Source organism: Strongylocentrotus purpuratus, unplaced genomic scaffold (genome assembly GCF_000002235.5).
Source record: "Strongylocentrotus purpuratus isolate Spur 01 unplaced genomic scaffold, Spur_5.0 spur5_contig_37, whole genome shotgun sequence".
NCBI lineage: Eukaryota > Metazoa > Echinodermata > Echinoidea > Camarodonta > Strongylocentrotidae > Strongylocentrotus > Strongylocentrotus purpuratus.
The window spans coordinates 1-15,590 of NW_022145029.1; the positions used below are offsets into that span (position 1 = coordinate 1).

The 15,590-nt window shown below is 33.5% G+C and overlaps 1 protein-coding gene across 1 annotated transcript; it reads right to left on the minus strand.

Annotated features, from left to right (window-relative positions):
• Positions 1 to 855: 855 nt before the first annotated feature.
• On the minus strand, positions 856 to 3,253 carry LOC115924141. Its single transcript, XM_030985988.1, has 2 exons — positions 3,134 to 3,253; positions 856 to 2,314 (listed from the first exon to the last, which is right to left on the minus strand). The coding sequence occupies exon 2, from the start codon at positions 1,774 to 1,776 to the stop codon at positions 856 to 858; it is 921 nt and encodes a 306-aa protein (XP_030841848.1). The 5' UTR covers positions 1,777 to 2,314; positions 3,134 to 3,253.
• Positions 3,254 to 15,590: the final 12,337 nt, after the last annotated feature.

Below are 15,590 nucleotides of genomic sequence, written 5' to 3' on the forward strand. Positions count from 1 at the left end.
ATGCCTATCTCTTGAATGTGAATCAAAAATAAAATATTGTTCTTGTGTGGATATGATGCAAATGTTTGGCCACCAAATGTACAAAAGCATGCATCATGTCTATCTAATTCCTGATGGAGAGCATCTTTTATGTTACTGCATTAAAATGACTTAAAAAAGATTCATCTCCACAAATTATACCCACAACACTCTGAGAACATTGCATCTTAAAATGGACATCAAAAGCTTCTAATTGATCAGGTAACTCAGATATCAATAAGAAATCTTCATTTATTGCAGAACTAAGCTGAATAAATCTATACAACTCATTACCATAATTCAATACCTTGTCAAGATCTTGTTTTTGCCATTGGGAAACATCTGTAATTTTACTGTATAAAATAGCAGCAAAACTGTTAGAAACACATTGCTTTCCAGAATAAAATCCAAATCTAGCATTTCCTTGATGAAAATTGCCCAGGGCAACACATTGCACAAGTGTATTTTGTTCCATATTTGACATGTTCTCATTTGGTATTTGCTTCTCTTCTAAATTTACATTAGAGGTGTTGACTGACTGTTTATGAAATGTACTATCATGTTTCATTTCAAACATTTTCATAGGAATAGACTTGTCCACATGTTGCTTACAATCTTTATCCACCTTTACTTCACCCGCGTTTTCAGTCTTTCCGTCACATACTTTTCCTTTATCATTTGGTTTTGCACCACCACATACTCGAAATGTGCTCTGTTCTTTGCCCTTATATTGTTTTAAAAAAACATGACTGCATGTCGCACTGCCAACAATAGAATGTTCCTGTATTATTTCATTTTGTACATGGCCTACTACATCAGCCCAAGATTGTTTTTGCTTCATGTTATTTTCTTGTAGAGTTTCGTTTCATGGGACATCATAGATTTTGGTGATTGCACACACTTTGAGTATTCATTTAGCAATTTTTCTGCGTACATTTGAACATTATTTTCCAATACATTCTGACATTCTACATCTCTGTTTAGTTTGATGTCTACTTTGCGTTTTGATTTTTTACTTTTTCGTCTTTCGTAGAAAGATTTCATTGCTTTGCCAATGTACGTTACTCCAGGTTCTAAAACAACACCATTTATGATTCTCTTTTTCTGACCTGTTCCACTGTCACTTTTTGCTGTTGAATGTGATATTCTGTCTTGGATCTTTTCCAACATCTTTGCCTTTTTTGATTTCACTTTCATCCATTCATTACTGCCTACTTCTTCGCTATGCACTTGATCACGTTGTTTGGGGGAATCTCTTTGAGTGACTAGATGATCATGTTCATGCGTGTCAAACTCACTTGATTTCATTACTTTTACACTTTGATTTCCTGGCTCTATAATGATTTTCTTGCATTTCTTAAAATACCTTTTCTTTGATCTGCATTTCTTGTGTTTGTCATTTTGCTTGGTTAAGAGGAGCACATCATCATTGAATACTTCATCCACTGTCTCGAGAGGCTGGTATCTATTGATATGAGAGGGGATACATACTTTATCAAATAGTCGATGTGCAATGTTGTTATTTCCACAATATGAACATATCCAGATTAATCTTTGCTCATTTACTAGATCTTGACACAAAAAGCCCATACATGTTACATGATAATGTTCATTGCAGCTCTCACAAGTAGCTTTGTTTTCACTTTCTTCAATTGTATTTTTACAGACACAACATTCTTCATTATGCGGATCGCATGTATATAGCATATCTACAATCTCTTTCATCACTTCCTTGAATTGATCAATTTCAAGTTCCATAATTAAGAAATATAAAATTCAGTAATATGAAATAGGTTAGAAAAGTTCAGACAGCTTAGTATAAAATAGATTTAGAGATCTTGTAGGAATAACTTTTGTGATTAAGAATAGATTTAGAAAGTTTGTAGAATAAGAGAAGATTTGTGAAATTTAGAAAATTCAGTAATATAAAGTATCACAAGTAAAAAGTAGGACTTCTTCTGTAGCAAACATTTAAGACTTCTGTGATTAGGTATAGAATGCTTCTGCATGAATATATAATAATGTTCTCATAATTGCTTTTGTAAATTTTTCATTTGTTTTTGCAAGTGTGAAGATGAAATGGGATGAAATGGATAAAAGACACAGCCAATACGGTCTACAAGAGACAGCTGTGGTACACTCTCTTCGGAGAGCAGGATCTTTCTGAGATAAAGAAAAGTGAATGATGAATATACGTCTGAAGACAGTTGGGAAGGGAATATGGGTGAAGATGAAATGGAATTGTTCAGTCCGCCAACAAGCTCAATGAGAATGAAAGGAATGTAAAAGTCTCCGCCTAGGAAAAGAAAAGAACCATAAAATTAGAATATGACATGTAAATCTTGGAATGATCAGTTGTACAAAGTTTCATTTGAATTACAGACAAAATGTACATAATTTTAAATACTGTATCATACATTCCCATCTACAATCATGTCACATAAACATTTCATAATTTTCTAAGTCATTCTTATCAATTATCACTTTTTTAATCTCTTGAATGTTAGTTATCTTACATTTTTTCCCATTGCTTTATTATATATTCCATGTTTTCTTCGAGACTTTTCTTTAAATATTTCTTTATCTCAATCTTAATCTTATTATTTGATTTATTACAAATTTTCCTATATATTTCTTTTCTATAATCATTAGGATTTTTAATATACAACTTATATAGTCACATATTTTCTTACTCAACTTTATAATTTTATTTGTAATCCAAGGTTTATTTTTACGCTTATATTTCATACACATTAATTTCACAGGGAAACACGAGTTATAGTTTTGTGAATTTAAAAACAAAGCTATCATAAATATTATTTACATCACTAGATAGATACCATTTACCTTGAATACAGCAAATGCAAACAAATTCTAATATTATTTTTCTTTAAATCATGTTTAAAAAAGTCAGTTTCACAGGTACATTTGTGAATAGCCATATCACAAATACAATATACTGGGAAGTGGTCAGAAATGTCAGTTAATAATATTCAAAAATAAATATGGCAAAAATCATATAAATATATCATCTAATAGCGATGAAAATCTGTCAGTAAAACAGGTTGGGTAATTTATAAAAGAATCATGGAATGTAGCATTAAAATAAACCTACTCTCCAGAAACTTTGCTTCTCCTAAAGTCCAAATCACTCAATTGATGCCATCAGTCTTCAAAAGAAAAATAACAAAGTAAAAAGTAAAACATGACCAAAATATTTATTTAAACAAGTCAACGCAAAGCGTAGCATCCCCTCGCAGGGTACAAATGGCCTACATATACATCAAAACAAGTTACCTCCATTGGGGCTATACTATTATATTAGTAGGCAAGGAAGTTGACCACATTTTTACAGATATAATTAGGTGTTTTTGCTTATTTAATGAGCTACATGTATGACTTTTCTCCTTTGACCTACATACTCCGAGATCAAACTTAGGCTGTATTTTGATACCATGACCTTCATATCAAATTTTATTAAAATCCGCTAAACGTTACTAAAGTTATCAAACAAAAACCAGATTCGTATATTTAATGAGCTATGACACTTGACCTACATACTCAAAAATTGAACTTAGGCTGTGTTTTGATATTATGTACCTTTATTTCGAATTTGATTAAAATCTGTCAAACATTAAAGTTATCAACAAAAACAAAAAAAATCGCATATTTAACACTTTGGAGACGACGGGATTCTACAGAAGACGAGCAACTTTTTAAGTCTGTGACGACGGGTTTCTACAGAAGCCGAAATGTATCCCCAATATTTTTCCAGCTTATCATAAGCTATTATGTGCTAAAGTTGTTTAAAGTATTATTTAGATATATTCATTCATTTCATCTATTAAAAAAAAATTACGTTACGTGGAAAAAAAGTGATATCATTTCAACTTTACCCTAAGTTAGTGTTCGGATCGAAAAAAAAGCCCTTGAAATACCGGTACAGCTGGAGACGGATCAGTGATTGGATTATTTTCGCTGAGCAATATGAGAGGGCGTTGTTTTCCTTACATTTTCATAGATGTATTGTAGTTATTCATATAATAATATTATTAGGCCTATAGTAGGCCTATTCATAAAGACCTAGGACTATTCCTTTTAAATAAAATTTGCTATATGCCGCGTTTCACTTGCCCACAAATTACCAAGCTTACCCTCAACTGTGTAGTATATAAGTACGCATTTATAAAAGGACTTGGTAATTCTTCTCCCCTGTAATTACCAGTGCCGGAACTCTGACTATACCCTTTTCATTTTATCAACTTGACCAATTTAGCGAATCATTCATGTATGGATCTCCTCTTTTATAAAACGCCTATCTCAGCTGCCTGGACCGGACCCCACCCTAAGAGGAACAAATAAATGTAAAGAAGTAACTACCATTGTTCAGTAGCTACCATTGTTGAAAAAAAAATGCAAGTTTTCTGGCAATAAAAAAAAGCGAGTGCAAGATGAAGAAAATAATTTGTATTACCATTACTACTTTATTACAATATTGTAAGCATCATCAATTCATCATCATCATCATCATCATCATCATTTCATATATACATTGTACATGTACATACCATTTACAAAACTGATCATGAAACAAGGATTAACAAAGTTTTATTGACACGATAGGTTGAGCGAAAACACAAATGGAGACGAAAACAAATAAATTGAATTCTCACAAGGGATTTGACCAAAACCAGTCTAGATGTTCAATGGTTATCCTGATAAATGGGATTTGTGTGTCATTTTATTTTATAAAATATATTTAGGTAATAGTGGTAAGATGATAATATGATAAGGCACACAACGGCTTTTTTTTCTTCAGATGGCAGTTCTATTTGAATAATCATGATCCCCTCCCACATTGAAAAAAGTAAAAGGCAGATATAGATTTACAAATGTTTTGCCTTATTTGTTTTTATATGTGTTCTATTAACAACATGATATATTACCATTATCGATTTCCTGTCACAGCCAAAAAGGGGGGTGGTGGCATGACTAGCTTTTTATTGTTGATTGCTATCATTTGTGTATTGCCCCCGAATCACAGTCATTTGTTTTATACATATTGGTATTGTTTTAGTGTGCCTATGTTTCTCATCATTGTCCACCTCAACTGTTGTGTTTTTGTTTGCACTTTTTTCCTTATTGTTTCGTAACATGTATTGAATTACTATATTTTAAATATCATTTATTTTTTTTAATAAATAAAGGACTACCAAGACTACGGTGATTAACTCCTTTTTAGCCACACCCTTTTAACAAAAACAACAAAACAAAAGAACAGCGCGATGCGGAAATAAATTACACTGAAGCACAATTCCAATTTTACGAAATTGCTGACATATTCAGAGAGGGAGGGGAACGAGGGAGAAAGAGAGAGAGAAAGAGAGAGACAGAGAGACAGAGACAGAGATAGATAGATAAATAGATAAAAGAGAGAGAGAGTTGATTGTGATAAATTACGATTTTGTTTTAATCTCTGTCATTCATTTAGCTCTTTTCATTACAAACAAAAAAATCAAATATGCGTACAAAAATTCAATAAATCAGCAACCTCATATCAAAATAGGGTTTTAAGAGATGTATAGATAAAGAAAAAAATAAACAAAATTAAGCGGGAGCCAAACTAAAACAAAAATTAATATTTCAAATTATGAAAAACTATTAAGTCGAAAGCATTCAAAGTAAATATTATTTTTGTTTTCGAGAATAAAACAATGTTCATCTCAAAATTCATTTCCCAAATAGTCCTATATTTGATTTGTGTTGTATCTCTGATACACTATAACATATGTGCTTTACCTGAGAGTTATTGTCTTATTGTCACTGGCTGGTATGTATATTACATTGGCATGTACATTACATTAGCATGTGCATTACATTGGTATGCATTGCAGCTGGCATGTCCATTATGCTGTTCTTTATACATAACAATTTGCACATTTTAAAAAAAGGGCATTTACTGTAGATCATGGCATAATGTTGGTCAGAATATAGTTACAAAATGTGTCGAAAACCCATGTAAAGCGAAGGCTTAGACCTATTTTTAACATACAACTTATATAGTCACATATTTTCTTACTCAACTTTATAATTTTATTTGTAATCCAAGGTTTATTTTTACGCTTATATTTCATACACATTAATTTCACAGGGAAACACGAGTTATAGTTTTGTGAATTTAAAAACAAAGCTATCATAAATATTATTTACATCACTGGATAGATACCATTTACCTTGAATACAGCAAATGCAAACAAATTCTAATATTATTTTTCTTTAAATCATGTTTAAAAAAGTCAGTTTCACAGGTACATTTGTGATTAGCCATATCACAAATACAATATACTGGGAAGTGGTCAGAAATGTCAGTTAATAATATTCAAAAATAAATATGTTCTTATTCCAAATATGTTGTAAAAAAAAACCTCTCCCACACCACATCTGTTCAGAGCCAGAAGGGCATTAATTCTGAGTTACATCCTTCTCGTTGCACACATACAATATTATTAAATAAACCAATTTTACCGTACCTGTTCCACAATATTAAAAAAAAAAAAATAAAACAGCAGTCTCTTACCTGTATAATAGCAGCATTCAACACGATAAGGTTAACACCACACACGTTGTATTCATTGATGCAAAAGGAGAAAAAGAAAAAAAAACAAAAAAACATTTAGCAAAATGTAATGATATACATGTAGGTCTATTACAGTACATTAATGACAAAAATCATAGAGATCATTTGATGAGATTGATAAAAATAAACACAACATTGTAAATTATATTGATTAATGTCAGACTACTCAAGTTTTATTTAGCTGGTAGCTTAGCACAAATTTAGTGGCATGAAAGAATGCGTCCAGTAAGCAAAGTACATAATAGTTCATGAGAACTAGAGATGAAAACTTGTAATTTGACATGCCCTGATGACATTTATTTTGTAATATTAATAGCAATCAAGGTACAGTAGTACAGCTGTAGAAAAAATTAGTAAATCTGTGTCCTGACTCCTAATCATATATGGTTTTACCTCAATGGAACAATTAAAATTAAAAAAAACAATTGTACAATTTGCGTTACAACGTGTCCATTAAAGATAAAGACCATTTATGGTCATGCGATTGCATTGTAAAAAAAACGTTGTGGAATCGATCAGTAAAGGTTGATCATCTAGCATATAAGTATTGGTATGTACTGCAACTTGCAAGGTTCTAGAATCATCAAAATGATAAGAAATTTAGCCCAGTTTTGATAAAGTTACAAGCACTGTACACAGAAAGATGTATATGGGACTACCTACCTACACACGTGTGTGACACGTGCGTTATATCTATCAGGTCCAAACAGATATAATACTTTATCAAATATATCAAATAGTAGACAGTTTCTCAGCAACAGGGAAAAAATTAATATTTATTTTTCGGGGGCTACTTTTCAACCTTGCCTGCATTTCAACCTTGCCTGCATGAAAATAACGTTCTAAAATTTGTTTTGCATTGAACTCTATGCAAATTTAAGGGGGTTCTTTTCTGATTTTTGGGGGCTCTTTTGGGCATTTCGGGGGCTATTTCACCCTGAGCCCCCGTGTTTTTTTTCCACGCATTAGTCAAAACATATTCTTTTACATGATTGGTAATAAGAGCTTTCATTTTATTTTATGAGGATGGCATTTCCCAAACTGGTCTTTATGTTTAATGCCACTGCTTTGTACCAAGCTACCTTTGTAGAAAATTCATAACTTTCTTATTAGTTGTCTGATTTTGCTCTAATTTTTTTTGATTGGTTTGTCTGATTTTTCTGCTTCTATGGAAAGTAATTAATTTTTTTAGAGTGGATTTGTCCTTTAAAGCCTCACTGCACTACTTATAGCTACATGGGCCCTCTATACAGCAAACAATGCCTAATTGGTGCCTGTTGGTCCCCCATGATCCCCTTTTTCCTATGGTAATTAAGAGCTGATATGCTGAGATAACCACCTGTCAGTGACCTTGCAGGAAACTCTAATCCCCCTGGCCAAACTAGTACAGACAGGCTTTAAAGGGCAAGTCCACTCCAAAATAACTTGCTTTCAATAAAAGCAATCAAAAACAGTTTGAGCAAAATCGGATAACTAATTTATTATGAATTCTTAATAACATAAAAAACTCTGAAAATCACAAGACAAATTGGCAACTACTGTACATGTAACTCATGAGTCTGTGACATCATTGCCTCACTATCCAATAATTGTTTTTTTATATTCAGCATGTTTCCACAGGAAAAAAGTGAAATACGGATTATCTTTTCTGGAATTGAAATACCGTGTCGCGATGACACGGTATTAAACCAATCTGTTTCCACAGAGCGCAGCATTCCGATTCGCCCAGATTCCGTGTTCCAAGTCAGGCAAATACCGTGTTAATCGGAAGTCAAGATTCAACCTTTGACCTCGATCATGGATTCAGATCTACACAGGATTCCACGCTATTCTATTGTGACGTACATTTGTCATTGTTATGTACAGCGCGGAATAAACATATTATTGTATATGCGTATCTCAAAGTATTTTTCAACCAATCACGCTGTAGTGGTGATTGAGGCTTCACGCGCTCTGATGATCCGCCAGACACGGTTTGTCACTGTGTGTTTCCACAGCGATTTCACGCAAAATCGCAAAATCTCACAAATCATGTATGTAACGTGGGTAAAGGCATGGGTAAGTCAAGTTTTGGGGGATAAAAAGTTTGCATAATTTTGGACTGATAGCTTCAGTTTGAGTTGCAAAGCTATAGCGTAGAGACGGTACTGAGCGACAACATTGACACCTTAAACGGAGGTTTCCCGATGTCGGATGTGATCCAAATTCAGGTGGAAAATGTGATATACTAGATCTATGTCTCAGTTAGACCTAGACCCTATTAGGCCTAATTAAAATTAGTAAAAAATTGGGCTAAATTTCCTTTGCTAAGAATGGATATGAAACTGCTAAAAAAATGGATACAGAACTACACTAGCACCCAACTCGGCCCGCGCCCAGCTGCAAAAACTGTCATTTTTTGTCATTTTACCCTAACCCTAACCCTACCCTAAACCTAAACCTAACCCTAAACCTAAACGTCCAAAAACTGACCGTTTTTGTACCTGGGCCGAGTTTTCCCCAACTCCCGCCAGAGTTACATTGATTTACAGGTCAAATTTTGGCTAGTTTTAGACTTCTAAACTAGCACCCAATCTGCAATACCTGCAATGGCTGCATCAACATTATCGCAAACATTAAAATCACAATCTGTATAGACTAGGCCTATATGACTAATCTATAAAGACTAACACTGTGGTAGCCTTGGTAGGGTATTCTGCACATGATACGCATTTTGTGGGTCGGTGGAATTGTGTTGCACACGGTAACTTTGGCCTGGTCTGAAACCGTCTGAAACACCCTCAGCTCAACTACGGCACGCCACACAATTCTTACCGACCCACTCATACTCAGCATCTAGGCGCTAGGCCTACAGTACCTGCGCATCATTTGCACTAATTTATTGGGGTGCAACATGTGGAAAAAAAAGTCAAAAGTCATAATGACACAATAAACCGCTATGCATAGTGAATGAGTGGTGACCGAATTTTCTACGTACAAATATGAATTGATTCACGATCATTTAATAATACATAGACTATAAAAACAGAGATTTTATACAATTACAAGAGCAACCAAATGCTTACCTTTGCAAGCTCGATTTACAGCACATGGAAAAACACAATTTTTCTATACGGTGTATTTAAAGGACAAATCGATATTTAAAAATATTTGTTTTAATCTACAATTTTAACTCTGTCTCTGCTTCTCTTTTTGTATATAGTCTCTCGATCCCCTTTGTCTCTGTATCATGTCAGTGTCTCATTTAATAGTTTATTACATGTATACAAATTAAATCAAGAAAAATTTGAGAATTTTTTTATCGTTTGGCTTTTTACTGCCATGCATACTAACAACCATTTCTATTTCTATAACATCTTATAGATGTTGGATTATTGCTATGGATGGGTAAAAATTTAATATCTAACTCATGTTTTATATTAAATCAGGACTAAATAAATCACTGTGTACATGACTTAATATAAAACAATATTTAAATAATTTATTTGCATATTTAATTGCTCAAGACTTGACAGATGATCGACACATGCATGAAAGCATCCACATCCATAGTGCGTCAAAACGTTATTCAAACGGCAGTAGATCTATCAATACGGCACGGTCAGAGGCGGCCCTCCCGGGGGGGGGGGGGGGGGGGGGCAGCGCGCCCCCCCCCACTTTTTCAGATACCCCAAAAGTGCCCCTTTTATTTTGTAACGAGTGCCCCTTTTACATAGGAAAAATGCCCCTTTTACTTTGACAAGTGCCCCTATTACTTAGTAAACGTGCCCCTTCCCCCCTTTTCACCTCTGACGAGTGCCCTTTTTATTTTTGACACGTGCCTCTTTTCCTTTGACATGTTCCCATTTTCCTTTGCAATAAGTGTCCTTTTTCAATTCTCATAAATCTTGAAATTATCTTCAATAATTAGTGCCATTTTTAATCTCTAGTAAGTGCCTCTTTTCAGGTACGAAAAGTGCCCCTTTTCAGTTTTGATAAGTGCCCCCTTCACCTCTGATAATTGCCCTATTCAAAACTGAGAGGTGCTCCTTTTACTCTGACAACTGCCCCTTTTTTCCTTTGTAAAAAGTGCCCCTTCTCCTTTTAATAACTACCCCTTTTTTAAACTCGGATGAGCACACCTTTCATTTTAATATGTGCCCCTTTTATTTTTTAATAAGTGCCCCTTTTCCTTATGATAAGTGCCCCCATTAAAAAGAGAGAGCTCCTTCCCCTTAACTACCCCTTCTCCTTTTTAATAAGTGCCCCCTTCTCATTCAACAAATGCACATTTTCCTTTATTATAAGTGCCCCTTTTACATTTTCATAAGTGCCCCTTTTCACCTCTGATAATTCCCCTTTTAATAATGACACGTGCCCCTTTTACTTATAAATGCCCCTATCAAAATCTGATGGGTGCCCCTTTTCCATCAACAAATGCCTATTTCCCATTTTCGTAAACGCCTCTTATTCATCACTGGTGAGTGCCTCTTTTCAGGTGAAAAAATGCCTCATTTTCACCTCTTATAATTATCCTTTGTACTTTGACACGTGCTCCTTTTCTTTTTTAATAAGTGTCTTATCCCTTTCGATAATTGCCCCCTTTTCATGTAATCATTAAACGTGCCCCTTATTTAAAGCGACTAAGAACAATTTCCCCCAAAGTTCGCTCGCTGCGCTCGCTCGCATTTAAAGATGATATAATTATGTTACTTATCAAAGGTCTTTTCAGTCTTCCGTTATGAAAATGTGCTTATAACCCCATCACGATTGGCTTTTTTCCTCTATAGAAGATGGTATTTTTCGCACTGCGACCTCACAGATCTTTAAAAATGTTCTCGCTCGCTTCGCTCGCTCGTCAATGCATAGTCAGACATCATACCCAACTGTACAATATGATGCTTAAGCGATATCTTGTATGATGTATGAAGAGAAACAAATAATGAAATCCTCCCTGATTATGTAATCACAATGTAGGGGTATATACCAATTAATGTCAAAAAAATTGTATATTTTCGCTTTGAGATTTCCCAATGTAGGTGCCCTTTTTTTTCCAGAAAGTGCCCTTTTTTGTTGGTGCCCCCCCCCCCACTTTGGAAATCGCTCGGCCGCCCCTGGGCACGGTCGAATTAGCCGTAACTCAGTTTAGATATAGTCCTTATTAGTCATAATCAGCTCTAATGACATCATTGTTGCGTATTTAGTGCGTCGAAGTATATCTCTGCAATCAAGCAAAAATTTGAGCTTGTTTAGTAATAGTTACCGGTAACAGTTATCATTTAAATAACAATCCTCTATCGAACAGCCTACCTAAGGGGCGCTGTGCCACTTTTAATCATGGTCATCATTATCACTAATATCGTCATCGTATTTATGAACATTATTGTTTTTGATTATTGCTAACACTGTTATGATCAGTATTTAAGAGCCCATTTGTGCTAGCAATATTAAAGGCATTGTTCTCAATTGCATCTCTCTTCTCTCTTGTTCTGTCCCTCTTTTTCTTTTTTTTTTGGGGGGGGGGGGTCTGTCTCTACATCTATCTATCTCTATGCTCTTTCACCCCCTCTCTCTCTTGCCTCCCTCCCTCTCTCTTATTCTCTTGCTCTGTCTCCCTCTGCCCTACATAATTTAAACCGTGACAAGTTTTTTTAATGTTTTTTTCTACTGTAACTTATTACTAAATTTATAAATCCACTGTTTTTAAACGATACAATGTAAACCAAGTATTGTTATGTTCAGACTTTTTATTATATTTGAATAAAACAGAAATAATGGTTATATCACTTTGTTAAAAAAAAATACACAAATGAATACCGGTAGATTACAATCAACATATACACTATTACAGTTACAATTGTCAATATATTCATAACCTTATTACGATCGTATTTACATGCATTGAGATTTCACAAGATTAAAGCCCCTCTAAAGTGTTGGGAGTTCAAATTTGCCATTATTTTATGGCAAAGTTTCTCTTAAAATTGTTCAGTGATGTAAAACATGATGTCATTTAACACATTATGTAACAAACTCATATTGTTTCATAATTTATTTTTTTTTACAAAATCAATAATAAATCTATAACAAAATTGTACAGATGCAAGTTTATACAAATGCATTAATGTTATTTTTATAAAAATAAAAAAATCAATTCAAAGCAGTTGACCACTAAAAAAAAAAAAAAGGCATGCAAAAGATGTGCGATTTCTTACACAATTGTTACCTAATCTGCAGTTGCAATTGCAATTAGATATATAAAATTTAAGTTTAATAAATGGTCCCGCAAAAAATATTTCTTTTTCTTGTATCATTGAAATAAATTTGAACTACAAGTATCACTTTGTTCAGTATAAAATAAACATCCCTCAATCAATTCGAGATATTATATTTTAATTTTAATTTTTTACACTGTTTCTTAATTTCAATATACCCTGTATAAAGAAATATTTCAACAATTAAATGATTATTAACCATAATAATCATAACAAACCAATAATAAAGTGATACAATGCATGATTTTATAAGTTAATATATGTCTCATTTTAAGGCCAAAAAAGAAAAGGTTAGATTCCACAATTTTAAGTGGTTGAAAAGACGCCTCAAAAAGACGAAAAACATTGCAAGTCAAAATTGTAATTACCACATTTTTTTACATTAAAAAAAAAATGTGACCCAACCCGCTGCCGTTTGAATCATTTCCAACGCAGTCTCTGGAGACCCGACGCCTTTGGCGGCGAAGCTCCCTGGAGTTAATGTTATGTACGTTATTACCCCTCCGCCCCCCCCCCCCCCCCCTGTAAAAAAAAAAAAAAAAATGCAGTCAGTTTCAATAGTGTAGTCTAAAAACTTTTTTTCTCCATAATTGAATATAAAAACACTGCTAACATTTAAATTTCACAGTTCGGACATACGTGACATATTATCAAAATTGCAATTTCAACTTTGAATTGTAAATTTCGACATAATAATATCTGATCAAAAAACAAAAGGCACATTGCCTATAGCCCATCGGGCAGGCTATAACATACCAAAGTTTGGTATAAAATAGAGCAACAATAAGCGAGATACTGTTCAAAGAACAATGTCATGTACTGTACATTCATGATGTAAACGAAATTCACCTTCTATAAGCATTGCACGTAAATTAAGAAACTTCTGACATGTCGCCTTTAGTCGCAATTTTCACTATGATGTCTTCATCAAAATGACAAAAAGTGGATATTGACCACGTAGAAAATTATCTTGGCTACAACATATCAAAAATTGGTTGAAAAACAATCAATATTTACAGAGATACAGTAATTACAAACAACTATACAGAGCGTCCCAGAAAAAACGAAACCGAGAATCATTGACGTTTTATCACAACTTAATCACAATTATAATGAATAAATGACATATATTTGTAAAGCTTAGCAACTCATATAATGCATATTTCACGCATGAGTGATTAAAATCAATTTGAAAAAAGAGAACAAAAAGTCATTTGCCGCACGGTATCTAAATTTGAAAGAGAAAATCAGCTTTTGCCCTTTCATATGACACCTCAATCATGAAAAATAGGCAAGGAATAATTTTTTTGCTTAAAGTGATGCTTAAATTAAAATAATTTGATTAAACAAATTCGTTTTCACTGGCTGCCTGCTGTAACAACCCCCCCCCCACCCCCCTCAAAAAAAACCAAAAAAAAATGCAGTCAGTTTCAATAGTGTAGTCTCAAAACTTTTTTTTTCTCCATAGTTGAATATAAAAACACTGCTAACATTTAAATTTCACAGTTCGGACATACGTGACATATTATCAAAATTGCAATTTCAACTTTGAATTGTAAATTTCGACATAATAATATCTGATCAAAAAACAAAAGGCACATTGCCTATAGCCCATCGGGCAGGCTACAACATACCAAAGTTTGGTATAAAATAGAGCAAGAATAAGCGAGATACTGTTCAAAGAACAATGTCATGTACTGTACATTCATGATGTAAACGAAATTCACCTTCTATAAGCATTGCACGTAAATTAAGAAACTTCTGACATGTCGCCTTTAGTCGCAATTTTCACTATGATGTCTTCATCAAAATGATAAAAAGTGGATATTGACCATGTAAAAAATTATCTTGGCTACAACATATCAAAAATTGGTTGAAAAACAATCAATATTTACAGAGATACAGTAATTACAAACGACTATACAGTGCGTCCCAGAAAAAACGAAACCGACAATCATTGACGTTTTATCATAACTTTAATCACAATTATAATGAATAAATGACATATATTTGTAAAGCTTAGCAACTCATATAATGCATATTTCACGCATGAGTGATTAAAATCAATTTGAAAAAAGAGAACAAAAAGTCATTTGCCGCACGGTATCTAAATTTGAAAGAGAAAATCAGCTTTTGCCCTTTCATATGACACCTCAATCATGAGAAATAAGCAAGGAATAATTTTTTTGCTTAAAGTGATGCTTAAATTAAAATAATTTGATTAAACAAATTCGTTTTCACTGGCTGCCTGCTGTAACAAACAAAATTGACAAAAGACTTACTCCGTTTTGTTGACAATCAGACATGGGCGAAAGACTTCCTGCATGGCTGGTTGTCAACGAAACGGAGCTTGTCTTTTGTCAATTCTGCTTGTTGCTACAACAGGCAGCCAGTGAAAACTGACTTCTTAAATCAAATTTTAAAACTTTAAACAAAACTTTGCTCCTTTTTCCTGATTGAGGTGTCACATAAAAGGGCAAAAACTGAACTTTCTAAAAATATTTTCTCTTTTGAAATTTAGATACCATACGCCAAATGACCTTTTGGTTCCCTCTCTTCAAATTGATTTTAATCACTCATGCGTAAAATATGCATCATATGAGTTGCATCAAATAAAAGAGGCTCTAAGCTTTACAAATATGTCATTTATTAGTTATAATTGTGATTAAGTTATGATAAAC